This window comes from Drosophila sulfurigaster, chromosome X (genome assembly GCF_023558435.1).
Source record: "Drosophila sulfurigaster albostrigata strain 15112-1811.04 chromosome X, ASM2355843v2, whole genome shotgun sequence".
In the NCBI taxonomy this organism is placed as follows: Eukaryota; Metazoa; Arthropoda; class Insecta; order Diptera; family Drosophilidae; genus Drosophila; species Drosophila sulfurigaster.
This window is the reverse complement of record NC_084885.1, coordinates 31,399,834-31,427,616: the sequence shown is the minus strand read 5'-3', so window position 1 is coordinate 31,427,616 and position 27,783 is coordinate 31,399,834. Positions and strand designations below refer to the sequence as shown.

General features: G+C 37.0%; 7 protein-coding genes across 8 annotated transcripts; 4 read left to right on the top strand and 3 right to left on the bottom strand.

Moving 5' to 3' along the window:
• Positions 1-333: 333 nt before the first annotated feature.
• LOC133848012 (uncharacterized) lies at positions 334-2,340 on the bottom strand. The gene is made up of 2 exons (XM_062283377.1): positions 2,185-2,340; positions 334-2,131 (listed from the first exon to the last, which is right to left on the bottom strand). The coding sequence occupies exons 1-2, from the start codon at positions 2,211-2,213 to the stop codon at positions 1,273-1,275; spliced, it is 888 nt and encodes a 295-aa protein (XP_062139361.1). The 5' UTR covers positions 2,214-2,340; the 3' UTR covers positions 334-1,272.
• Positions 2,341-2,362: 22 nt separating this feature from the next.
• On the top strand, positions 2,363-3,504 carry LOC133848011 (putative glutathione-specific gamma-glutamylcyclotransferase 2). The gene has a single exon (XM_062283375.1). It carries the CDS (start codon positions 2,458-2,460, stop codon positions 3,385-3,387), a length of 930 nt encoding a protein of 309 aa, XP_062139359.1. The 5' UTR covers positions 2,363-2,457; the 3' UTR covers positions 3,388-3,504.
• A 289-nt stretch (positions 3,505-3,793) lies between these two features.
• Positions 3,794-4,565, top strand: LOC133847917 (NTF2-related export protein-like). The gene is made up of 3 exons (XM_062283216.1): positions 3,794-3,940; positions 4,007-4,093; positions 4,166-4,565. The coding sequence occupies exons 1-3, from the start codon at positions 3,932-3,934 to the stop codon at positions 4,472-4,474; spliced, it is 405 nt and encodes a 134-aa protein (XP_062139200.1). The 5' UTR covers positions 3,794-3,931; the 3' UTR covers positions 4,475-4,565.
• An 842-nt stretch (positions 4,566-5,407) lies between these two features.
• Positions 5,408-6,814, top strand: LOC133849092 (high mobility group protein DSP1). The gene has a single exon (XM_062284966.1). The coding sequence runs from the start codon at positions 5,827-5,829 to the stop codon at positions 6,637-6,639; it is 813 nt and encodes a 270-aa protein (XP_062140950.1). The 5' UTR covers positions 5,408-5,826; the 3' UTR covers positions 6,640-6,814.
• A 1,554-nt stretch (positions 6,815-8,368) lies between these two features.
• LOC133848892 (protein lin-52 homolog) lies at positions 8,369-9,342 on the bottom strand. 2 transcript variants are annotated; one of them, XM_062284625.1, is made up of 4 exons: positions 9,176-9,342; positions 8,951-9,107; positions 8,784-8,888; positions 8,369-8,720 (listed from the first exon to the last, which is right to left on the bottom strand). In XM_062284625.1, exons 1-4 carry the CDS (start codon positions 9,221-9,223, stop codon positions 8,563-8,565), a joined length of 468 nt encoding a protein of 155 aa, XP_062140609.1. In that variant the 5' UTR covers positions 9,224-9,342; the 3' UTR covers positions 8,369-8,562. The 2 variants fall into 2 exon arrangements, with proteins under 2 accessions (XP_062140609.1, XP_062140608.1); XM_062284624.1 differs by having other exon boundaries at positions 8,951-9,121; positions 9,184-9,340.
• A 658-nt stretch (positions 9,343-10,000) lies between these two features.
• LOC133848021 (N-acylneuraminate-9-phosphatase) lies at positions 10,001-17,321 on the top strand. The gene is made up of 3 exons (XM_062283386.1): positions 10,001-10,528; positions 12,982-13,467; positions 16,184-17,321. The coding sequence occupies exons 1-3, from the start codon at positions 10,358-10,360 to the stop codon at positions 16,643-16,645; spliced, it is 1,119 nt and encodes a 372-aa protein (XP_062139370.1). The 5' UTR covers positions 10,001-10,357; the 3' UTR covers positions 16,646-17,321.
• Positions 17,322-19,549: 2,228 nt separating this feature from the next.
• Positions 19,550-27,682, bottom strand: LOC133848007 (MAP kinase-activated protein kinase 2). Its single transcript, XM_062283370.1, has 5 exons — positions 27,525-27,682; positions 25,820-26,125; positions 21,741-22,012; positions 21,213-21,628; positions 19,550-20,231 (listed from the first exon to the last, which is right to left on the bottom strand). The coding sequence occupies exons 2-5, from the start codon at positions 26,104-26,106 to the stop codon at positions 20,130-20,132; spliced, it is 1,077 nt and encodes a 358-aa protein (XP_062139354.1). The 5' UTR covers positions 26,107-26,125; positions 27,525-27,682; the 3' UTR covers positions 19,550-20,129.
• Between the last annotated feature and the right edge of the window lie 101 nt (positions 27,683-27,783).

The window sequence follows — 27,783 nt, the reverse complement described above, 5'->3', positions numbered from 1 at the left end:
GCTGACTTATTCAGCAGCTGGGAAGCAAAGAAGTCAGCAGTTGACTACGCAGCTGATGCAGAACGTTAAAAAGAGGAGAAACCTAAAGTTAAGCAAGTTTCGAAATAAAAAAGACTAAGACCCACATTAAGTAGACGTTTTTACCCATACAAAATTAAATACAATTCAAATTAATAAATAAAATAATTTCTTACCTTAGTTTAATTTCACATTATAACCTCCGATCCATTGCTTCGGGCTCTTCCTTATATGTACTTTTAATTGAAATTACAGTTTTTTTTAATCAGTTTAACTTTTTTATTTTATTTTCAATCCTTTAGATTTAACGTTTCGCCATGAAGCATTGAAAAAAATGATTATGTGATTTGATACTTGATGAAGCCATATATCAGTATATTTGCTATCTCTCACTTTAAAAATGAAACACGCGAAAATTTAAAAGTGAAATACAATAATAAAAACGAATGGTGTTTTAAGTATTCCACTTGATTTGTATAATTTTGAATATTATTTTATTTTTGCAAGCAATTTTTATAATAGATTGGTTTTATGATTGTTATGAGCGAACATTTATGTGCAGCAGTGTTTAGAATTCAAATAATCTTATAACCATCACAATCTGGAATCCATTGAGGCAAATTACTCTACCTTATATGTATTGTGATATTTGAAATTCAACTGAATGTTTTGGATTAAGTTTAAATTTGTATTTCTTATTAAATTCTTTCTAAATTTTTAAAATATAGTTTCAAATTGTATTTCTTATTAATTTGTTGTAAATTTGAAGACTTTTAAATTTCAAATCACTTAACAAAAAAAAATTAATAGATCACTAAAAAAATACATCTCTTACTAACGGTTCAATACACAGTTTGAGCCGAATAAGTTATGAGCACTGCAGAAGATCACTAAAAAGAATTTCTTTACTAACGGTTCAATCTGCACTGCAGCAGTGTTGGTTAACGTCTCGTTTAAGTTGGATTTAGTTGAAATTTGCATTCCTTATTAATTTGTTTGTAGATTTAAAGATTTTAAGCTTCCAATCACTTTTAACTTGGATTACCAAAAAAAAGAATAGATCACTAAGAAAAAGAATTTCTTTACTAACAGTTCAATCTGCACTGCAGCAGTGTTGGTAAACGTCACGTTTAACTTTTTACGCTCTCGATAATATTCAAATTCAAAGATACCATAAAGCAAGGCACTTTCTAGCTTGTGGTTAAGCAACTACTTAAGATGTGTGGGAATAGTTTGGAAGTTGTCTCGCAAGATTTACTCGTCCAGCACGCTGTCCAGCCACTGCTCCACATCGTTTTTGCTGGCACTTGCAGCCGCAGTCGGATTCGTTGCTTGGGGCAACGGCGTGGCAGGAACTGTTGTTGGCGTTGTCACCGCCAGTTGAGTGTTTGTCATGGCCAGCAACTCATCCAGTTCATCTGGCGGCTCCACAGCCACTGGCGTTGGCTCTTTGACCACCGACTTGGCGGCGGAAGGAACCCGCGACTTGGCGCTCGCAGTGCGTTGATTGTCATTGCCATTTAGCTCGCGCAGCACGCGATCCTGATACGTGCGCTCAGCGCGCTCGGCTGCCTCGGTTTGGGTGACAATTTGCTGGCGTGTAAACATGCTGCTTGAGTAGTCCATGCGCTTGTAGAACGGTATAGTCAGCAGTCCCGCATTGAGTAGTCCCAGATTCAGTGTGAAATAGCTGCTTGCGGCCTTTGTGTGCAGCTGTGTTTGTCCCTCGGCAATGTTGTTCCATTCCTTTTCGGCACCGAAGCTAAAATGACCGCCACCCATGCTGGGAAACTGGGCCATCTGCTTGTAGTCGCCAGCACGCAGCTGAGCGCGTGCATTCTCATCCAGTGGAGCACCGCCAGCTTGCTCCATATCGTCGTCATCTTCGCCATCGGGTGGCGGCATCTCGCGACTCTGTTGCGGGGCTAAAGAGCGAGTGCCACTCGACCAGTTCTTGCGGGCAAACCGTGGCTCATCACTGGAGTCGGCCACATCCACCAGGCTGCGCACAGCGTTCGTTTGAGGCGAACTCGATGAGGTGTTGTTGCCACCACGCTGTTGCTGTTGTTGCTGCTTGTGGTAGTATTTATGCTGCTTCATATTGCGGCGATTGCTGTTGATTAATCAGTGAGTTATTTGCAGCTCAGGTGATTACGTCGTACTTACTCCTTCGATCGATCGTCCTTGCCACTCATTTTGGTCCTCGGGTGCAATTATAAATTCAAAAACCGATTTGTTTACGTTTTTCGCTCTGCTGTTGCTGTGGCAGCAATCGTGAGTGCGAATGTGCGAACAGCTGTTTACGTAGTGTTGCCAGATGTGTAATCGGTCTTCGATGAACTATGCTGTCAAATGTATCGATAAGTCGTCGCAGTTGAAGCTAGTTTAATTGTAGTAGCGAATTTAATTGTTGCATTTGCGTTTGAGAAGCGGCGCCAAATGTTGCGTTTTGTGCAAGGATTGCGGCTGAGCAACAACAATCAATCAGCGCTGGTCGCTGACATTTACCGCCACTGTTTCCCCCAACTTCGAACGCAGGACCAGCAACGAAATGGCCAATTGCTGCAGAGCTTTGACAGCGAGCGCAGCAATCAAACGGAATGCATAGCGCCCACAGCGGACGATGTGTGGATATTTGGCTATGGGTCGCTGGTGTGGAAGGCCGATTTTCCCTATATCGATCGCAGGCGTGGCTTTGTGTGTGGCTATAAGCGACGTTTCTATCAGCACAGCATCGATCATCGCGGCATACCGGAGAAGCCTGGCAGAGTAGTTACTTTACTGCCCGGCGATATAGATGCGGATCGAGTTTACGGCGTTGCCTATCGTATTGCATTCTCGCAAAAGTCACAGGTGCTGGATCACTTGGATTATCGCGAAAAGAATGGCTACGAACGCTTCAATTTGCACTTCCATGAGTATCCAGTTGACACCGAAGGCACGGCAATAGAAGTCATAATGTATATGGCAACACAGGCCAACGATTCCTATGCAGGCGATGTGTGGCAAGTGCCTTGCATTGCGAAGCAAATATTTACATCAGCTGGTCCCAGCGGGCCAAATCGCGAGTATTTGTTCAATCTATCGATTGCCATGCGTGAACTCTTTCCCGATGTTATCGATGCACATCTCACGGAACTCGTGAGCTGCGTGCAGCATCACATTGAGCACGACGAACCGTTGTTGTTGGAGCGTGCTCTATGCACCGAAATTGAAAACATATTGAACGATTGCTTAGCACTTGAAACGCCACAGCAACAGCATGAGGAGCTTGCACAGGGTTTGCAGGAGTTGCTGTTGCGCTTCCAGCGACCTGGTTGGCGGGAAACCTATCTGCATCGACAGCTGCAGCAACTCGAAAGCTCTTGACGACGACGTCGGCGGCGCGCGTCTGATTTTCATAATTTATATGATGACTAGCATATGTATGTTGCTTTATGTTCATTCCTTTAGTATGAAATATATGGTATTGTGTTTGTTAAGCCATTTCCGCTGTTTTTTTTATTTATTATCGCTTGTTGGAGGGAAGAGATTTATAAATCTGCGTAGATTGCACATAATTTATGATGACCGGCGCCATTTTTATAGGTGGCAATAAATAAATCGATTGCTGTCGATATTAATGAAGTACGATAACCACACTATTGGACGACTAGCAAGTTTAAAAAAATCAATTACAAAATTTAATGTAATTACATAAACATAATTTTAAAAAAAATTAATAATGAAAATTAAGCATTGCAAACGAGTATTAACAATTTTCGGTTTCGTAGTATTCACTGCCAAACCTATCGATAAACATAAAAAGCAATACTTGTAGTGTGACCAGCAGCACATTGTCACCTCGATGTTGGCATAATTTGAAATTGAAATAGTGGTCACACTTCACTGCGGCATTTACAACAACAGAAATATGAACAGCGTGAGTAAATAATTATTTATAATATTGAAGCATTAAAATAACAGAAACTATGTGTGCATCTTTAAGGAACTGCGTACCAAAGTGGAAGCGGCTTGTCGCACAGCCGAAGACTTCACACGTCTGTACTATGCCTCCCTCGACAATCGGCGCCATGTAAGCGGACAACAACAAAGTTGCCGGCAATGATGAAATAAATAACAAATGCAATTTTAAACACAATTTTAGCAAATGGGACGACTGTACATCGATAGCGCGACTTTCAGTTGGAATGGCAATGGCGCCACGGGACGCGAAACAATTGAACGCTACTTCGAAGAGTTGCCCTCATCGCGCCATCAACTGACCACGCTGGATGCGCAACCGATTTTGGATGCTGCCGTGGGCAATCAGACCACATACATTATCCTGGCCAGCGGGTCAGTGAAATATTCGGATCAGGCTGTACGCAATTTTCAGCAATCGTTTGTGATAACGGCCGAGAATGATAAATGGAAAATTGCCTCTGATTGCTATCGCCTGCAGGAGCCGTTATAAAGCGCTTACAAATCTAGCTTAAAATTAGTTTTAATTAGATGTAAACGCAATACGTTTAAGATAGCGAGAGAGAGAGAGAAAGAACTCTTAACTAGAAGTAAATTTCTTAAAGCCAAAAAACGTAAATTGTGTTTGCCTTTGAATCTGATGTAAAGCTATTTAAATTAACAGAGAAAGCTCTGAACAAAACATGCCATAATTAGACATATGTAAATTGTGTGTGCTTTAGGCTCAGCTGATGTTGTCATTCACGCATTGCATTTGCTAGTTTAAGAGCGAGCTTTAAGCGATGTGTAAATGTGTGAAGGAGTAGCAAACGTAAATTTACTGCCGAAGCGTAGACGCCAACAGCTGTGTCCACGCATTGCACTTGGCGCTTAAGAGAGCGACATGTCAAAAGTGTGCTCTTAAACCCAGCCGAGACATTGGACTTGGTTTAAGAGAACGAAGCCTAAGCATAGTGCAAGAGCAGAAAACATGTGCTGCTTGTCATCGCTAGCTTTACATTTGCTTGTTGTGGTTGCACTGGCTTTGACTTTAAGAGCGACATTTATGCAATATGTAAGTGTTAGAAAGAGAAGCGAACATTCAGTCTCTGCCGAAGCGAAGTCGCCATCAGCTGTGTCTACGCATTGCACTTGACGCTTAAGAGAGCGAACCGAAGTCGGCTCACTTTACATCTGTTGTTGCGATTGCACTGGCTTTGACTTTAAGAGAGAGCTTTATGCCAGGTGTAAGCGCACAGAGCATAACTTGCGAGCCTATGTAACTGTCGGCTTAAGAGAGAGCTTTACATTGCTGGCGCTTAAGGGCGACTGCACTGGCTTTGACTTTAAGAGAGAGCGAGCACAAAGCATAAGGGCCTATGCAATGCACTTGTCGCTGAGCTTAAGAGCGCGCAGTTTGTTTATGCCAATAGTAAGAGAATAGGCATAGTTTTGAAGCCGAGTGTAAGTCGACGTCGACGTCACGTTGCAACGCGTCGTCTGTTGCACGCACTTGACACTTGCCACTCGCGTGACAACAATCGGTGCAGTCAGCAGTTGCAAGCAACGTTCGCAGCTGGTGGAAACATTCTTAAAATAGCAATCAAATTATAAACTGTAATTGTTATAAAAGGTTGAAAGGGAAAATTGCAGTGGTCAACACGTGAGTGTGAAAGAGAGAGAGAGAGGTGTAAGAGAGAGCTTGTGAGTGTGTTTGTGTGTGTGTGCGTGCATCTGTGTGTGTCAAGGGAACTCAACCCAAAAACCACCCAAGTTTGGCAAGTTGACCTTGGCCCAGTTGTTGGCCGCCCAGCAACAGCGACTAAGAAGAAGAAGAAGGAGAAAGAGAAGGAGAAGCAGCAGCTGATGGTCGAGGAGATTGGCTGCCTGAGACAAACTGGCGGCATCGGCATTCTCCTGGCCATGCCCAGTCCAAGTGTGACGAGTGCAGCGCCCATTGCTGCCACAACAGCTCAGCAACAACATTCGCAGCAACAACAACATTCGCAGCAGCAACATTCACAGCAGCAACCACAGCAGCATTCACAACAACAGCAGCAGCAACATCTTCAGCAGCATCCACAGGGACATCCTCAGCAGCATCCACAACAACAACATCCACAACAACATCCACAACAGCATCCACAACAACAACAACAACATCATCAATTAGCCAACGCAATGAGCATGTTAACCGTTAAATCGAACGCTGTTGGCGGAGGCGCCTCGCGTTATCTTTGGACAGACCGCGAGCTTTTGATGCATCTCCAGAATTACACGCCTCTCATTCTGCTCATCGATTTCGTGGAGAAGACGCGCACTAAACGCTTCTACGAAAGCTCCGAACGCTACGAGATTCTGATGCTCGTCTTCATCATGCGCAAAGGAGCGCCATTTTGTGAGAACAAACGCTTTCCGGCGGAGTATTGGGTGAATCTATCCGTGGGTCCCATTGCGGAGGCCTTTGATCGCCTGCAGGCAGCCATCGATATTCCCGATCCCCAGATGCCCATCCACATGAGCGTTACGGATTTGACCAGCTGGAAGCAGATGTTCGATGTCGCCATGCTGGATATCAGACGCTATGCTTACTACACCGATCCGCTGCAATTGGCCGATGTCGGTGTCTATAATCGCATCACGTTCGAGCAGCGATTCAGCATGCAGTGGCTGGAATAGAAGTGAGGAGTGAACAAGAAGAAGAGGAACATGAAGAGCAGTGATTAATTTAAGAGAATTGATAGCGTGACCTTGACCCCAAGTAGTCTGCTTACAATATTGCGTATACGTATTCTAACTCACCACACACAGTATTCACCACTTACCAAGTATTCACCACTGACAGTATTCACCTCGCACACAGTATTCACCACTTACAACACTCACTATTCACCACACAGTATTCACCTCACACACAGTATTTACCACACTCACAGTATTCACCACTTAAAATATTCCCCACACTCACAGTATTCACCCCACTCACAGTATTCACCTCACACAGTATTCACCACGTACAGTATTCACCTCACACACAGTATTCACCACACTCTTAGTATTCACCACTTACAACACTCCTAGTATTCACCTCACACACAAATATTCCCCACACTTACAGTATTCACCCCGCGCACAGTATTCACCTCACACACAGTATTCACCACTTACAACACTCACTATTCACCACACAGTATTCACCTCACACACAGTATTTACCACACTCACAGTATTCACCACTTAAAATATTCCCCACACTTACAGTATTCACCCCGCGCACAGTATTCACCTCACACACAGTATTCACCACTTACAACACTCACTATTCACCACACAGTATTCACCTCACACACAGTATTTACCACACTCACAGTATTCACCACTTAAAATATTCCCCACACTTACAGTATTCACCCCACGCACAGTATTCACTACATACACAGTATTCACCACATTCAGTAATCACCACACTTACAGTATTCACCTCCACACCGTATTCACCTCACACACCGTATTCACCACACTCACTGAGTTCAATGTTGTTCTAAGCATGTGCCTTCTCCCTCACACTCACACACTCCATTCTAACAACAAACTCTCATTAGTGCTGCCAGCTCGGTAGACAAATGGCCAAAAAAAGAGCTGAATGTAAAACGAAAAATAGCTAGCTTTGACACTTGTCAACCATGATTTTCAAAACAAACTCTCATTAGTGCTGCTAACTTGGTAGACAAACGGCTAAAAATAGCTGATTCTGAAAAAAGCTAGTTTCGACACTTAGTGCTGCCAACTTAACAGCCAAACCGCCAAAAAAAAAAAGCTGAATGGAAAACGTTTAGAAAGAAATCGAAAAAATAGCTAGTTGCAACACTTCTAGCAACCATAAACGTCATAACAAACTCTCATTAGTGCTGCCAACTTGGTGGGCAAACAGCCGAAAACAGCTGAATCAGAAAAACAGCTAGATTCAACATGATCTGCAACATGATTGATAGTTAAATGTAAAAGTTAAATGCTGGCAAAAAATTAATGTAACTCCCGAAAATGTGCAAAAATATCTACTCTCTACAATTCAGCCATAAAATGTATTAATAACTGTTTAGTTAAATGCGAGCTACACAAAACCAAATGTAAGACCAAAAAGACGTAGATGAATTATGTGAAAAATAGCTAAATATATATGTAGTTAACAAAGAGTGTAATTTAATTTGAAAAGCAGCTAGTTACGACTTTTCAAAAACAATTAACGTGAAAGCTCAGCATTTGCACCTCCCCCACCCCTCGCACTACCATCACTCACTCACTCGCTCCAACTCCAGCTGTCTGGCAGCACTGCCAACGCGCTCCAAACTCCAATCAGCGGCCATCTGGCAACTATCTACAATATGTAAAATGTATTAGAAGAAATTGCTTAATGGAAATAAATGTTATTTATTGTTGACTAGCGTAAAAAATTATAGACACGCATTATAATCAAAATCAGGAGGGGTGTAAAAAAACGTAAATATACGGGGGAGATACAAGTTACGCATTATTTAAACTTAGACAAATTGTTAAAGAAGTCAGAAGATCTCACGAGATAAATATTTTATTTGCTGCTTATCCTCAATTGCCTTTCGTTTTGGTCAGACGATCGCGATCAAAGATGCCCAACAGCTTGCCGCGTGTCATCTCCTTGGACTCCAGTATGCCTAATTTATAGATTTCATCGTGCATCGCTTTAATCTTATCAATTAATTGATCTGGCGGCATGCGTGCGAATTCTGCAAAGCAAAATGCGAAATTTAACAGCACTGAATTTAAGCTTAATGTTGTGCAACACTTACTATTGAGAGCCGTCTTGTTGGTGCTGGTCAGCAATTGTGCCGGATCAATGCTTGGTGTGTGTATTGGTGTCTCGCTCAGGCTTAGAAACTCTTCCATGCCCGGAACTATGTGTGAAAGTAGAGCAAAGTAAATTTCCGTCTGCTTTCAATAATCTTCTCTCACTTACATCTTTCGGGCCATTGCACTGGCGATTCGCGCAGCGTTTCCGTCGATGTCAAGTCATCTTCCTCTTTGGCGGTCAAATTTTTGGTTTCACTTGCAGCAGCATCACCCGCGTTGTTATTATTGTTGTTGTTGCTGCCTTCCTCAGTCTTCTTCTTCATCTTCGGAGTGGTCTCTGTGCATGTGTAGATTGTTTTCATATTTAAATGCACAATAATTGCACACAGACAAACGCACCTGCCGACGACATTTCCAGTTCTGCTTCTGAATTACTCATTGCTTAAGCCTCTGTCTCAATTAAAAATAAATATTGTATATTTTGGCGCCGTTCAATTACATGAATGAGTTGATTGTAAACAACGATTTGTACGCGATATCAAATTAAGCGTGACCTAAAGGTGGAGAAATATCGATAGCAGCATCGATGCAACAATGTTTTAACACATCGATTTCATTTCATTGAGAAACATCGATGTTTTTTGTAGCCAAATAATAATGTAAAAAATTCATTAGTTATTGCTCAAATATTTTATAGCTAACATTAATTATGCTATCACTATACTATGATATTTAAAATTAATAATTGTATTAACAACTATCGATAAGAACGCAGAAGCACTGCTGCAGTGTTGAACAATGGCATTACGAAGTGCTGAAAATTTAAATTTGTTGAATTCAGGGCTCGTTTTATTAATATTATCGTCTAATACAGCGTTTATTTCTGTTTGAATTATTATTCAATTTGAATAATATAGATATTACGTTAATATGCGTCTCGTTATGCAAACCATATTTGTTCTTGTGCGCTCTCTCGTCGCAGTATTGCGTGCTCGCTCTGACACATGCACAGAGCGCGCCCAGACCTCTCTTTATGCTCTCAACCTACAGTGAGTGCTGCAAAACAGCGCTCACAAATAAACGTGAAAATGTGTGAGAGCACACTCAAGTAAATGGCAGCAATTTTGCGAGTTGTGGCCGAGAACTTATGCTACTCAATGTGAAATCGTGTGCGTCCGTAGACTTTCTTTCAGTCATTGCTTCGCTCTTACTTTGGTTAAATTTACCTGTTCCCTTATACACATACATATATGTATGTATATTTAACTTTAGTAGCACATTTTTTTGTTGTTTGCATTTAGTTGCTGTTGAACAAACGAAACGCGTGCAACTTACCGCGGTGCAGAGGGTCAAACAAAATCATTAATATTTCTATTTTTTCCGTGCAAGTGTGTGTGTGTGTGCAAGTGTGGCGCCAAATTCGAAATAAACAAATAAAAAATAAATATTGGCGAGAAATACGCGCTACTCTTATGATAGTTGTGCTGCCGCCCCAATTTCCCATAGAACCCCCTTGAGAATCGCATCCCGAACAGTAGTGTAGAGTGCTTCTACAGTGCGTGGCAAATAACTCATGGCCGCTAGCAAATTGTCAGCAACAACAACAACAACAGCAGCAGTAGCAGCAACGTTGAAGCATCAAACACCATTCGATGGCATTTGTGCAAAAATCTCAGCGTTTTACTTCGACTTGGATAATACACTAATCCCCACGCGGGCCGGTGACTCAAAAGCAATACGTAAGGTACGTCATAAACAAAAAATAAAAAATACATACATAACTAATATACTTTATAGAATTGTTTTGATTGGGTGAAAGTACGCGCTGTGTGTCACGGTGCTTCACACACACGCACACATACACTCACACGCGCGCACACATTTTTGTAAAATTTTCCACTGCATTTCGACGCTTGTTACGTAGCACGTACATACGTAGTGTGTAGTGTGTTTATCAGTAGTCGGCACGCGCGCATTCTTCATAGTGTATGTGTGTGTGTGTGTTGAGCGCATGCAAGTTTGATCAATGCACGTCGTCTTTCGTCTAACGTCGTCTGCCTATCGCTAGAGGTCAAAGTCATAACGGAACGCAAAATGAAAATAAACGCATGTACATCCCTCTCTTTCTAATGCGCTCTCTAATGACACTTGTTCGTTTTGCGTTTTTGCTCTAATGACACTTGTTTGCTTTGTTTTGACTCTCGCTATAAAAAGCATTTCAAGATCGCGATAACAGTTTAGGTAAATGAACTGAAAAATATATAAATAAATTTCCAAAAAATACACAAAAACAAAATATCGCCATTTCTTTCTTCGTATTGTTGACGCACTTTGTTAAATGCGGAAGTTAAGACGTAAAAACATCACTTGCGAACGTGTTATAAATACTATATATAAAGCATGTAAGCATTTTTTTTTATCAGTCAAACTAGTTTGATTGGATTGCCTTACTTTTATTTATTTATTTGTTTTTTTTCACAAATGCGAAACAACTGTTTATTAACTTGGCGAAAATGAGAAAAACCTGTTAAAGCTCAACACAAAAAACCCGCTAATAACAGACTAGTTTAATAATTTATGTTTTTACAATAATCAGTTGTTGGCACTTTGTGGAATTACTAAAATTTATAATGTCTTGCTTTTTTGATTTGCATTTATTAACTATGCAAATTTAACAGATTGCCAAATGAATTTGATTTATATGCGATTTATAAATTTTATAGTATGGTAATAAAAATCGCTGTTAAGAAGCAATTCTTTTAAAAATCTTTCTAGGAAGGAAAAAATAAAGATAAATAATTTTGTTTTGTTTATAATTTAAAATGAAAACAAATGTTATATCTTTGTACATATTAAAGTCTTTATACATAAAAAAGTTTTTTGTTTTTAAAATTTCAAATTAAAACAAACTCAATAAAGCATTTAACGGATTAGCATAACTTTCTACAACCTGATTATATTCAGATATTCGAATCTTTCTGATAATTTCTCTAGAGAATTATATTAAGTTATTCAAATCTTCCGGATAACTTTTAAATTCAACATTTCTCTGGATATATTCCTTTTCAACTACTTGCATTCCAACGTGATAAATACACATTTCTTTTGGCGTATCAAATAAACACAAATTAATGTTGTATTCAAGCATTTCCGAGGTCCTTCGAGTGTTATGCTAATTGGAACCTATCCCAACTTGGGGTCTTTTTTATACCCTCTACCCATAGGGTAGAAGGGTATATTAACTTTGTGCTTCCATGAAATGTATGTAATTTTAGACACGCTAACTTTCGCCCCGCAAATTGACATTAATCGAATAACAGGCGTAATTTAAAAGCTAGATTTGCGATTATTGAAAATTTGGTTGCGATCAGACAAAAATTTTAAGTTATTTAAGAAAGCCTTTTGCTTTGGCTGACAATCTGGTATATTGTTCACTCGATTGTATATTTTAATATATCTTCAGTATTTTGGCTGTTTACAGTGCTCTGCTTTTATTCAAATAGCTATATTTTTTTAGTATTTTTGTGGTATATTATTTGGTATACTTTTAAAATAATACCGTGCTGTTTTCCCTTAATTTTGTTTATATTCGGTATATACTATATATTTTAATATTTTTGCGGTATAATCATTCGGTATATTTTAAAATTAATACTGCACTCTTTTGCTTTTATTCAAAATTTTACATTATTTGCTATTTTTTTGCGGTATATTCAGTTGGTATATTTTTAAATTAGACCGCACTGTTTTGTTTTCATTAAAAATTATATATTATTCAAAATATTTTTAGTATTTTATTGTATATTATACTTTTATTCTAAAATAAATACCACATTGTTTTGATTTTATTCAAAATTGTACATTTTCAGTATTTTTATGGTATATTAATTTGCTGTATTTAAAGAACTGTTCTGCTCTTATTCAAAATGAGTAGCGGGTATCTCACAGTCGAGCACACTCGACTGTAGCTTTCCTACTTGTTTTTTTTTTTATTGGCATTTGACACGTTACACTTAATTTATGTGCTGGGGGGAAATATGAAATTCTGAGCTCAGCAGACATCCGACTGTGCGTGCCAAGTTGAATTGGCAGCGATGTCGAGTGTCATGACCGCTTAACTGCCAAAATATCCGATTGAATGTATTATGTAATGTTGGCTTATCATTAATATTTCGCTTTCTGTTTTTTTGTTGGCAGCTTGCCGACGTGCTGGAAACGCAGTATAGCTTTACCAAAGATGATGCCAACTTGGCCACACAGAACTTCCTAAAGTCCTTCCGTCGCTGTCCGGACAACTCGCAGACCTCGCTGGACTCGTGGCGCACGCATTTGTGGCGCGAATCGTTGCAACAGAAGCACAAACATCTTGCCGATGACATCTATCCGCAGTGGCTAAAGCTACGCTATCGCTATTTAGCTGTTCCCCCCGATTATGTCCAACTCTTGCAGCGCATGCGACGAGCCGGCTACGCCTTGGCACTCATCACAAATGGACCATCGAATGCCCAGTGGGAGAAGGTCGCCAAGTTGCATGTGCGGGGTTATTTCGATTGTGTGCTCGTCTCCTCGGATCTGCCGTGGGAGAAACCGCATCCGGAGATATTCTATGCCGCCTGCAATTTCCTCAATGTGAAACCGCACGAATGCGCCATGATTGGCGACAAACTTGAGACGGATATCAAGGTGCGTATCGCTCTCTCTCACTCTCTGTTGCTCTGTCTCGCTCTTAATTGTGTGGCGTGTTCAATTTTGAAGTAACAATCCGTCCATCTGTATGTCCGTCTGTTTTAAACACTCTTAAGGGTACAAACTTTGGCCTGGCTACGACTGCAGTCGAATTAAAAATCCGTCTGTCTGTCCGTCCATCTATTGGATCAATGTTATATCAGAGACTATGCTAGTTAGAGATACAAATGTTGGCCAGGCTACGAGCGCAGTTAAAACGCATTTTAAATTTAATTTAGAAGTTTGAAGTAACAATCCGTCTATCTGTCTGTCCGTCTGTTTTAAGCACTCTTAAGGATACAAACTTTGGCCTGGCTACGACTGCAGTCGAAGTAAAAATCCGTCTGTCTGTCCGTCCGTCTATTGGATCAACGTTATTTCAGAGACTATGCTAGTTAGAGATACAAATGTTGTTAAGTTTAAAGTAACAATCCGTCTATCTGTCTGTCCGTCTGTTTTAGTCACTCTATTTCAGAGACTAGGCTAGTTAAGGATACAAACTTTGGCCTGGCTATGAGTTTAGTCGAATTAAAAATCCGTCTGTCTGTCCGCCCGTCTATTGGATCAACGATATTTCAGAGATTATGCTAGTTAGAGATACAAATGTTCGCCAGGCTACGAGCGCAGTTAAAACACATTTTAAATTTAATTTAGAAGTTTGAAGTAACAATCCGTCTATCTGTCTGTCCGTCTGTTTTAAGCACTCTATTTCACAGACTAGGCTAGTTAAGGGTACAAATTTTGCCCAGGCTACGAATGTAGTTAAAACGTATTTGAAATTTAATTTAGAATTATGCCACGACTGCTGCGAACAGGGAAATCAATTAATTAAAAGTCTGCATGTAGAATTTCGAAACGAAAAAAATAAGAGATACAGAAAATAGCTTTTGCGTATCTCAAAACTGACTACTTACTAACTGATTACTTTGTACACTCTTTTTGAACCAACTCAATTTTAAATAAAGGCTAATGTTAAGCGCAAAAGAAAATAAATGAGCTTCTTTCAGTAAATGCTCATTTTATTGTTAACTGCTTATGTCACCTTATTACCAACTGGTTACTTTGCACTCTTCGTCAACAAGTTAATAAATTAAAAGTCCGAAATTTTGGTGATCGATATACAAGAGAGATTCTTTCTTTTTGTATTGTTAATTGCTCAATTCACTTGGTTACGAACTCATTCATTTTTGAAACACATCTATTTGAAATAAAGACTAGTAGTTAAAGTTTACTTTAAAAATGGAAAATTAAACAAATTGTAAGCTCAAAATGTTGATGCTCATAATAATAGGTAAAGAAAAGAGCTTCATACAGTGAATAGATTTCGTATTAACAATTGCTTAACTAACTTGCTTACTAATTGATTACTTTGTCTAAATTTGTCTAAATCTAAAGAAATTTGAAATAAAGGCTAAAATCAAGGGCAAGTAGTTAACACGTGGGCTGAAAAGTCCCGGGCCTTACACATAGATTATGCTAGTTTTATTGCAGTCACCTTTTTTTCAGTTAATACAATCCTTCAGAAGACAGCTGCTAAAATTTCATGATATTCTATTCATTGACACTACTGACACTACTTTTTCTAGTGACACTACTTTTTCTATTTTCGCAACAATGGATTAAATGCAATTTCGTCTTCTAATCTTACAATGCTTCTTGATGGGAAAAAATACCGTTCAAGCAAAGCTTTGGCTTGAAAAGTGTTATGGGGACTCCTCTCTATCAGAAACAACAATTAAACGTTGGTTTGCTGACTTTAAACGTGGTCGTAGAGACACCGATGATGCAGAACCCAGTGGACGTCCAAATGGGGAGGTCACACCAGAAAATATAAAAAAAATCCACAAAATCGTTTTGAATGATCGAAAATTAAATTTGAGTCAGTTAGCTAACATCGTAAAGATATCAAAAAAACATATTGGCTTAATATTGCATGAGCATTTGACTATAAGAAAATCTCTTCAAAATGGCTGCCGCGTTTGCTCACTTTTGACCAACAACAAGAATGTGTTCATGATTCAATGACAGTGACAAAACTACTTGAATTTAACTTCGAATTGCTCCCACATCCACTAATTTGCCAGATTAGGCTCCCAGCGACTTCTAGAGGTCAGCAGTCCTGGAAAAATGCTCGCCGATAAAAAATTTCGCACGATTGAAGAGATTATCACTGAAATTGAAGCCTATTTTGAGGCAAAAAATAAATCGTTCTAAAAAATTTATATTGAAATGTTATAGCGGCTCTGGAATGATTGCGATGCTCTTGATAAAGATTAAGTTGATGAGTAACGCCAATTTTGATCCAAAAAAAGCAAGTTTTCTTTGTCAGGCCCGGGACTTTTCAGCCCATGTGTTAAAGTTTAATTTTGTGTTACCGGAATGTTATCACAGAAAGATAAATCATGTTTTTGTTTCATGCTTCCTTACTAACTGATTACTTTGTTCACTCTCTTTGAACCACATCAATTTTGAAATAAAGCGAAAGTAGTGGAAGTTCACTTTAGAAATGGAAGATTAAGATTGGACCAGATTAAATCATAAATCATATTTTTGTTTCTTGCTTCCTTACTAACTGATTACTTTGTTCACTCTCTTTGAACCACATTAATGTTGGTATACATAGCTAAATCATCTTACTCACCTACTGATTACTTTGTCCACATACATTTTGCAGGGCGGTCACCTGGCACAGTTGGGTCTGACATTCTGGACGCCGTTGAACAGCAGCAGCGCAGCGCAGTGTCTCGACGATGTGGAGTACAAGCCGCACATCAAGCTGAACAATCTGCTCGAGATGTACAAATATTTCCCCCGACTGAGCGCAGTTGGCTCGCTGTCATCATCGTCAATGGCATCATCGAGTGGAGGTGCAAATGGGGCATCGACAACCTCAGCGAATCATCGTCGTGGCAGCCACATGAGCTCAAGTCCCAGCGGAAGTTGTGATCATGCAACCACACGACAGCTGCAGCAGCAACATCAACTGCAACAGCAGCAGCAACACCAACATCAACTGCAACATCATCAACATCATGGAACATATCCACGTCAATGGGCTTATAGACGAGGCGGTTCACTGCCAGCGATGGATTGTTCCAATAGCGAGACAGAAAATAGCTGCGATAGTTTTATCTAAACAGTGAAATAGCAGTCGACGAAATCTAAATGATGTACCTACAGTTTACAAAAAATATACTAAACACAGCAGATGAAACACAGAGAGAGCAAAAAGCCAGAAACAGATTGCAAACATAATGACAAAGCTATATCTCTCTCTATATATATATATATATATTGAAAACGTAATGCAGGAATTTTAAAGTTCAACTACAAGCAAAGGAATAGAGGAAACGGAAGAGGAAGAGGAGGAGAAAAGGAGTTTTAGAAGTTGGAGCAACAAGCATGTTGAATCTCGATATCTGCCATAAAAAATACTGAAACATAGTTTATAAGAGCAACTTTCCTAGCCAGCAGAAGAAAACAGAAGAACAAGCACAACCCAAGACACAACCTAAGCAAAAAAAAAACTTCCCCCCCCCACACAACAATTACCTTAAAATATACACACACTATATGGTATATTTGTATACATTTAGTATATATCGATATTTTTGTATGAGCTGAGATGATTAATATACTAAACAGCAGAACTCAACACAACTTGAATGAAACTTGTTAACTATTGTCGTAGGATCGTCTATATAGAGAAAAAAAAAACACACACATAGCTACCACATAAAACTATATATATAGTATATAGTATATATATTTACGTATATATTTATACATATATACACATTGTTGTTGTTGTTGTTAAAGAAAACGCTTTTGTTTCTTATTTTTTTGCTTTTGATTTTTGCGTATGAATGTGAACTGAGAACTTTTCAACTGTCCTCCTCCTAACTATAGTAGATATATGTATACCCCCTCTCCTCCACACTTCCCCTCTACTTAATAGCAAACTGTTATTTGCAATGCACAATCGATTGTGTGTGTGTGTGTGTGAGAGTTGTGTGTGTAGAAATTGCACTGTTATATATTATATACAAAACATACAAAAAGCGTCAATAAATGAACGAAAAGCTAAAAACAATTGCATTGCAAATCAATCTTCGTTTTTTTTTTTACTTGTTTATTGTGCGGGGGGTTTCCCAATTAAATTTAATTGCATAGCGAGCGAATGTTGAAACGGAATTGGGAAATAACTTAAGGGAAATATTACCAGAGTGACTCACAGTTATCTCCGAGAATGAAACTTTCCCAACAACCAAGTTTGAAAATATATTTCATTACTATTTATTCTTAGAACTGACTGAGATTGTTTAAAAGGGTGTTAATAGAATCTCATCAAAAGAAACTTTCCCAACTCTAAAATGTAGTACTAAGAACTGAGTGACTTTTAAAAGATATTCTGTTATATTCTCATTAGATATTTAAAGATTGTTTAAAAGGGTGTTAATAGAGTCAAAGTTATCTTGGCGACAGAAACTTTGCCAACATTCAAGTTTAAAACGATATTACATAAATATTTGTACAAAGAATTGATTCAATTTCTATAGAATCTTCTATATTCTATCAAATTTATTTAAAAATTTTCATAGATATCTGTCGGTTCGTTTATATCTTCAGACTTCAGACCACGCTAAAATTTCTTAAGTCGTTTCAATAAAATCATATTCTACAAATTTCGTATATTGAAATATACCGCAAAATCGGAAAATATACCATATACTTAGTATATCGATATACTAAATACATTTCCAATATACTATAGACTGCAGAATATACTAGAATGACAACCAAGCCTCTTTGGTATATTTGTGCAGAATATACCAGAATGTCAACCAAGGCAACTAAGCTGTACTAAAAAATACCAAATACTACAATTGGTATATCGATATACTATTACATTTAAAATATAGTATAAAACGAAGAATATACTAGATGGTCACTAAGTTATACTAAAATATACCAACGACTATATTTGGTATATTTATAGAATCCAGAATATACTACATTGTCAACTAAATCTCCTCAGAACCGACTACAACAGGCTTTTTTACCCTATAAAATTGCTTTATAAATAACTTCTACAATGTTTGCCCTAATCATTAACACTTTAAGATAATTATTAAAAAGAGAGAAATTTGATCGAATTTTATATTAATTTAAAGATTGTTTACATTTGACCAAAATAAGTTCGAATTCCATATTCATTTAGAGGTTGATCAAATAGAATTTGAATTCTATATTCATTTAAAGATTGAATTCTATATTCATTCAAGCTTACCTTTTCAGTCGCTTTGAATGGTTTAAATTGATGACGTTTAACGGTTCTGTCATTATCTTTACCATCCACGGGGGAAAGGTTTATCAACTCTTTATCAACACACAGCCAGCTGATTGCACTCAAATCGTATTTCCTTTTCAGCTTATGCAACGCATTTCGCATTTCGCGAGGGGTCAAAGATACTATTTGGTATTCGTTATGATGATAATGGATATGTTCAATTGAGCGAGAAACTATTTTTAAATAGAAACTTGGCACAGCCAATCGATATAGTAAGTAAGTACGCTGCAAATTGGGTCGACGACAATTCCGATGAGATCATGAAAAGTATTATTTGACTGTGAGATACGAGAATGAGAAAGAGAGAAAAACACTTTGCAAAGCGATCGATTGAACTCATTGATCGATTAAGATAAAAACGCACGATTTGAATAGATTTTATAAACTACAAATACTTTATTTATATGATAAATTGTATAGCTTGCGTATAGAGTCTGCAAAGGCAAACAGAAATTGTAATCAACACACACACTTTGTGAAACTGCAGCAAGGCTAAAGATTAAATTTAATGTTAACTGGCATCCATCATCATCATCATCTTCTTTTTTAAATTATAAACATATTTCTCAATCTGGTTTTGTTTTTTGTTTTTTTTTTATCAGCATTGTAAATACACTTATATCATTTTTTATGCACGTCACAAAAACAATTTTTGCTAAAATGCTGCACACAAATTAAAATTCTGAATAGTTGTTTTTTTTTTTTTTTGCTTATTTTGGAGGACTGGCTTTAGCCGGATCTTGTCTAGTTAATTTGTTGTCGTTTGTTTTTGTTTATCGTCGTTACAATATACACATACATTATACATTAGATATATATAGTTGCGTAGGTTTAGTTTCATTATGAAAGAGCACTTTATCAGACTAAAAGAAATACCCTTAATACCTTCTAACTCAAATTATGTGGAAAGACATTACAAAAAAAAATATAATATATATATATGGTGAAACGAAAACAAACACAATTGAAAACATTATGTAACATAGATCAAGGGGGAGGCGGTGGTGCAGAAGGTAGAAGGGAAGTCGTCTGGTATAAGTTGTAGAACAATATTTTATCATCGTTTTCTCATTTAAAGCGTCGTAATCTTTTTTCTTGTTTGATATAAGTAAATTCAACGCATTTTGCGGTTTCTTTTTCTTTTCTTTTTTTTTTTGTTGTAGGTGCTGGGAGAGAGGGGAGAAAGAGGGGTTTGGCGTTGTTGGTTTTGTCCTTTTTAATTCCTTGAATTCTTGTCGTTGCTTTTCCTTTTGCTGCTTTGCTCTCCTCCTCACTTATTTTGCGCCGCATAGCAAGCTGCAAGCTCCTCAATCTTTTTCCTGCGCTTCGTCAACAGCGGATTGTTTGACTTGTCCAGCGCCTTGATTTGCATCTGAAAGAAAAAAGGAAATTTCATTTCACAATTCAGATAATATAGTTTATGAGGGAAATTCGTTGGCGAAAATATTCGAAAATGTCCACAAAACATATTTTAATTTTTAATAAAGATGAATCTTAATTAGCACTTTAATTGGAGCTAAGAAAGATTTTGTAATTTGGTTTTTAAAGAAATAATTTTGTATGTCAAAGAACGCCTACTTTATAGTATATTTTGAATGGAATATACCATAGATATACCAAATACAGCCTTAGTATGTTTGCGGTTTATTAATTTGGTATATTTTTACACTATTTGTGATTATAATTTGGAATTATTAAAGAAACACTTTTGTATGGCTTTGACTGATAATATTTACGGTATATTTTGAATGTAGTAGTATATTAATAAACCAAATATAACCTTTGGTATATTTAAACATGCGTGCGCTGTACAATATATTGTATATATACTATTATATTCAAATATTTTTATACTACATGGTTATATTAAAAATGATATCATTAATTTTTGGTATATTTTTACAATATTTGGTATATTGCTATTAATTTGGTATATTCTCACAATATATGCCTTTATTGAAAATGAGTAGGGGGTAAATAAAAATACTATTCATTTGGTATATTTTTACAATACCTATCATTAATTTGGTATATTTCCATAATATATGGTTATACTAAAACTATGTCGTATATTGTACAAATATACCGTTTAATGTAAAAATGTGCCGTATAATGTAAAAATATACTATAATTTGGCATATTCTCACAATATATGATTATAGTGAAAATAAGGTGTAAAATATACCAAATTAATAGAGTATTTTTACAATATAAAGTAATAATAATAGAGTAGAGATACCGTACCTCTCACAGTTGATCACATTAGCTTGTTAAAATTGTTTCAGTTTAGGTTTTTTCACTATCCATTTTTTCGCCAGAGAATTAAAGATGCATTAATGAACTCATCTCTTACCTGATCGTAGTCCACACGCATGGTGGCCAGGGAGCGTGTCATCTCCTCCTGGACTTCGGGCCAGATTTCCTCGCCCTCCTTGAGCATGCGATTGGTGCAGAGCGGCGTCTGAGGCACCTCATGGAACTGTGCGATCCATTTGTTGCGCAAAACATCGCCGATTTGCAACCGCTTGCTGGGATCCACATTGAGCATGCCCTTGATCAGATCTTTAGCACCTTGACTGACGTTCGTCCACTCCGGATCGGGGAAATCGTATTGTCCGGTGCGAATGCGTTTCTTCATGCCCGGCGATATGGCCAGACCGTGGTTGCTATAGAACGGCGGAAAGCCGCACATTATTATGTACATGACCACGCCCAGTGACCAAATGTCACAGCTTTTGTCATACTTCACTGGACCGAGCACCTCGGGGGCTAAACCGCAAAAAACAACGAACACGGAATCGAGAACGATCGAGAATTAATTAGTCATGCACATAGGAAAAAAAAGGGGAGAAAACAAAAAGTCAAAGCTTGGGTGACTAACCGACATAGTAGGGCGTATAGCAGGGCGTCTGTAGCGTATCGTTGCTGAATGTCTCCTTGGCGAAACCGAAATCGGTCAGTTTCAGTATCGCATTTGGCTGCTTTGTCGTATAGAGCAAGTTCTCTGGCTTCAGATCCCGATGCGCTATATCCCGAGTGTGCAGATAATGTACGGCCGCGCATATCTCGTGCATGATCTGTGCCGCCTCCCGTTCCGTAAATGCTCCGTCTGCCTTGTCCTGTATGCGCTGGAACAGCTCGCCGCCCTCCATGCTGTCGGATGGAGATCGAAAAGAAGTTTTCGGTTAATAATCTACACATTAATTATCTCTACTCTATATATGACTCTACTTTTTATCGATGTACTAATTAGAGAATTCGATATATTTTAAGTATTTGTTTGGTCCATCTAATTTGGTACCTCAGATATATTTTCAAGTAGTTTGTCGGTATAATAATTTGCTACCAAATATAACCACTTATATTTTTCGATTCGGTTAATAATCTATACATTAATTATTGGTCTATCTCTACTCTATATATAACTCTACTTATTATCGATGTATTTTAGTATTTTAGTATGTATTTGGTTAATAATTTGCTACCTCAGGTATATTTTCAAGTAGTTTGTCGGTATAATAATTTGCTACCAAATATAACACTTGGTATATTTTTTCGTTTCGGTTGATAATCAATACATTAATTATTGGTCTATCTCTACTCTATATATATAACTCTCCTTATTATCGATGTATTTTAGTATGGGTTTGGTTAATAATTTGCTACCAAATATAGCCTCAGGTATATTTTTAAGTAGTTTATTGGTGTATATATTAGATATCAAATATAACATTTGGTATATTTTTCCGATTCGGTTAATAATCTAAACATTAATAGTCTGTTTGTCACTATAATATATATATATATCTCTGCTACTACATCGATTTAACAAATATAGCATTCGGTATATTTTAGTATTTCATTATAATATTCACATTGTCTGTATATTTGCACCCTATGGTATATTTTGAATGTATGTAGCATTCGGTATATTTTTAGTAATTGTTTGGTCCATCTAATTTGGTACCAAACATAGCCTCAGGTATATTTTTAACCAGTTTGTCGGTATAATAATTTGCTACCAAATATAACCACTTGGTATTATTTCGATTCGGTTAATAATCTATACATTAACTATTGGTCTCTCTTTACTCTATATTTATTTCTACTAATTATCGATGAACCAATTATAGCATTCGGTATATTTTAAGTATTTGTTTGGCCCATCTAATTTGGTACTGAATATATATTAAAATCTCTACATTAATTATCTGTCTGTGTCTACTTTATGGTATATTTTGATGTACCAAATATAGCATTCGATACATTTTAGTACGTGTTTGATTAATATGTTAATTTGCTACCAAATATAGTTTTAGTATTTTTTGGTATATTAATTTGGCACCAAATGTAGCCGTCGGTATATTTTTTCGGTATATTAATGTTGTAACAAATATAGCCTTCGGTATATTCTTAAGAATGTTTGGTATATTAGTTTAGTATATATATCGATTGTAGTTTTATTGAAAATTGCTGGTAGTAGTATTATTTTACTTGTGGTATTATTTTTGGTATATTCATTCGGTATATTTTTATAATGTGGTGTTATTTAATACTGCCCGTTTTCGTTAACACCACATTATAAAAATAATACTAGAATATACCACTCATTTTTATTTGTAGTATTATTCTCGGTATATTAATTTGCTATATTTGTACAATATGAATTTATTGAAAATGTATAGCGGGTATCTCATAGTCGAGCACACCCGGCGGTATCTTTGCCTTCATTTCTAATTTGTAATTTATAATCGTTACAGTCTTTAATTATTGTTTGAGTTTCTGCATTGCATGCACTTCAAAGGTTGCCCGTATTTTTAGTCGCAAGATAAGGAAAGCAAAGCCACAGAACGATAAGTTGGCAGCACTCTAACGTAAAGTGGACAGCATTTGCGTGTTTAGATATTGCTATTTTGTTACCACAGAGCTTAAAAGTAAATCTTTGAAATTCGAATCTTAAAAACAATTTCGAATAGGAATTTACATTTGAAAACGTATCAGTAATGATGTTAAAAAGCCTAATGATATCTTTTGTTTAACATTTTCTATAATTAGTAACAAATACTGAGACGTTAAAATGTAAATATAATTCAATTGAAGATTCCCCTACTTAAGATCTTTAGTGTATACAATTTTCTATTATTGATTATACTTTTTCGGTTGAGATTTAAAAAACATAAAACAAAATCTTCAAATACAATTGTACTGAAGATGATTGTTTACACTAAGTTCGAAGTAAACAATTATCGAAAATTAGCAACATATTCTAATGATATTCCAATACCGAAAGATCTCTCAATGAGAACTTCTGTTTTAGACTAATTGCAGATGGGAAACTAAATAGAAAAAGCTGAATTATTGATACTATACTAAATTCAATTAATTTATTATTAGCAAAAGTTTTTGCTTTTAATTAAAATGAGAATAAAGAGAGTATAACTTATTCAGTCATTGTCAACATATTCGGATGAGTTTCCATTAGAAAATGATCTACTATAACTATGTCTATGCTTATATTAACCTTTGATTTATGTGTTCTACTAAAAAGGCTATTTTTAAATGGAAGTTTTAATGTTAACGTTCTACTATAAAGACTAGTTTCTAATGACGACTTTGCCGAGTGGCTTTTAGCTTCATTTTAATTGAGTTAATTAATTGATCGTTGACTTTTCTTAATTAGTTTAAGTGTTCTATTTTATAGACTACTTTTAAATTGGAGTTGGAATAGGCGACAAGCTCTGTGAATGTGTTTTAATTTGTTACATTATCAATAATATATTGATTAGATAGTCTAAAGTTCTGCTAATCGAGCTAATTAATGAAATTATAACTAATTTTTACAAAAAATCGAAGTGTTTAACTTTAAACTTCAATGTAAATTTGCTTCTAATAAGAATTTCGGGTTACTCTGTCCAACAGATTCTAAAGTTATCGATAAATTTAACAGATCATTCAATACTAGTTTATAATAAGAAATTTATTAAACTTTACAACAAATCTATGTGTTTAACCTTAACTTGAATTTAAATTTGATTTTAATAATACTTTTATTGGGCGACTCTGTCAGTTAGCTTCTAAAGTTATCGATAAATTTAACGTACAATTCTATTTTTTCCACTATCAATACTAGTTTGAAATAAATTGATTGGACAAAGTTCTTCTAGAGAAACTAATTATTACAACTCTGTTAGCTAGCTTCTAAAGTTATCGATATATTTAACGTACCATTCCATTTGATTGAATATCAATGGTAGTTTCTAATGCAAAGCTCTTCTGATCAAGCTAACTATTCGAAGTGGTGAACTTCAATAATAAGAATTCGATTGCGCAACTCAGTTCGATAGGTGCTACAGTTATCGATAAATTTAACGTACTATTTCATTTGTTCCACTATCAATACTAGTTTCTTCTAATCGAGCCAATTATTACAAATGGATTCTAATGCGAATTCGATTGCAAAACTCTGTCATCTACCTTCTAAAGTTATCGATATATTTGATTAAATATTCCATTTGATTAAATATCAATAGTAGTTTCTAGTGCAAAGCTCTTCTAATCAACTATTACAACAAATTGAAGTGTTAAACTTTAATAATAAGAATTCGATTGCGCAACTCAGTCAGCTACTTTCTAAAAGTTATCGATATATATTTAACGTACCATTTGATTGAATATCAATGGTAGTTTCTAGTGCAAAGCTCTTCTAATCAACTATTACAACAAATCGAAGTGTTGAACTTTAATAATAAGAATTCGATTGCGCAACTCAGTCAGCTACCTTCTGAAAGTTATCGATATATATTTAACGTACCATTCCATTTGATTAAATATCAATGGTAGTTTTTCTAGTGCAAAGCTAACTATTACAACAAATCGAAGTGTTGAACTTTAATAATAAGAATTCGATTGCGCAACTCAGTCAGCTACCTTCTGAAAGTTATCGATATATATTTAACGTACCATTCCATGACAACCAGAAGACACTTGCGACCACTGTAGGTGTTCTCGTAGACATCGATAATGTTGACAATGTGCCGACAGGCGCTGACCCGCCAATGCAAATCGACTTCACGTCGCGCCTTCTCGTTATCGAGCAGCACTTTGAGGGCGTAATTCTGTTTGGTGCGTCGATTGGTGCACTGCACCACTTTGCCATTGATGCCCAGTCCCAACACGGTGTCCGATATTTCATAGTCATCGACGAGGGGCGTCGTCTTGGGTTGCCGTTGGTTCTGCAGCGAAAGCATTGTTTTTCTCTCTCTTAATCTGCAAGAGAAACAACAACAGCAAACGATATACGATAAGCTTTGAATTAATTTCGTGACTATCCGCATTGCCGGATCTTGCAAATCTGAGCTTAGAGCATAAAACAAAACACGGCTAAACTTGTCGCCAGCGGCGTTGCCAGATCGCGCGATCTAATTGCCCAGCTTAGCATAAATAAATACATACATATGTATAAAAAAAAATGTACTATTTGTCTCTAGACGGGGGAATTTTTTGTTGTTGCTGTTCAATGGTCACAATGACGTCACGTGCGGCATGTTTAATAATTCATACAACACTTTAACAATTCACGCGGCTTTTGTTGTTTTTATTATTTAGTGTGGGCGCAACAACAAAAAAAACAAGCAAAACTTCACACTGCGATCACCGCAATGAGTGGAAGGAGACACGCTGCTAAAAGGAGGCAAGAGAGATAAAGAGAGGCCACAACGTAACCAACGAACTTTTAAATAACTGAATATATTGTAGTGCAAATGTGATTTACAATGGCATAAATTATCTTCTAAATGTCCTAAATGCAGCCTGGTTTGTATTTCGTATATCGAGAGTATGTAAATTGGCTTACAGAGATTTCCGTTTTGTTTATGAAATTTTATGCAAGCCGAACGAAGCTTTGCTGTGTTTGCCTGCTTGTGTATGTGTGTGAGGTGGGTGTGTGTTTGTGAGTTTGCAAAAAAAAAATACGAAAAGTGAGCCTTATGGTCAGCTGGTTTTTGGCATGCGACTCGCTTTGTGTACAGTTAGTAACAATGAGAAATCATTGCACTAATTAGTTGAGAAAAATACAAAAACAAACATTACACAATGTTTAAAAAAGAGCGAGAGAGAAAAAAAGCTCATCAAGCAATGCACTTTTGCAGCCTGGCAACTCTAAACTGGACATTGAGCTGCGTTGGCATGCCCACTTTAGCCGCTGTCTGTGTGTGTGTGTGTGTGTGTATGTTCGATGTGTGTTTATCCGCTGATGAAATTCGTGTGTTGTGTTATTTATTTATTTAAATTACATTCGTTTTGAAGACATCAAATCGTCGCATATGGTAAATTCTTTAAATGTCATTGCACGCACTCTCTCATTAACACTTACTTGCCCATAAGCACACTCGCACACACACAAACGCACGTACACCGACATCACTCACACCCGCATACTCACGTACACACACACACACACAGCGACACCTGGCGTGTCAATGCGGTAGCGCAACATGCGTCATGTTTCCCCAGTAAAATACTGTTTGCTATTTATTTAGTACCATTTTCACTTTGCGCTTAATTTTATCAGTCGCGTTTTTTTTTCTTGCTTTCAATGTCGTCGTCCCACAATTGGAATTAACACTTAACTAACTTTGGCGTTCTTGACGCTTTGGATTTAACATACCTTAAACGTATTTGTTTTTCGGCGTACGATGTAACAATACAAAACAACAACAAAAAAATTTATATGAACAAAACAACAACAATCCGAATTTAGATGTTATTCACGATCGAAACGCAGCACGCTGCGTGTTCAAGCAAAAGCAAAAACAACGACTGAGCTATAGCCCATAGAGGTGGTGAGACATCGATGGCGAGCTCTATCGATATATCGATTGTAGATGGTTGCCACAAATATCGATACGGCATTCCAATATGATTGC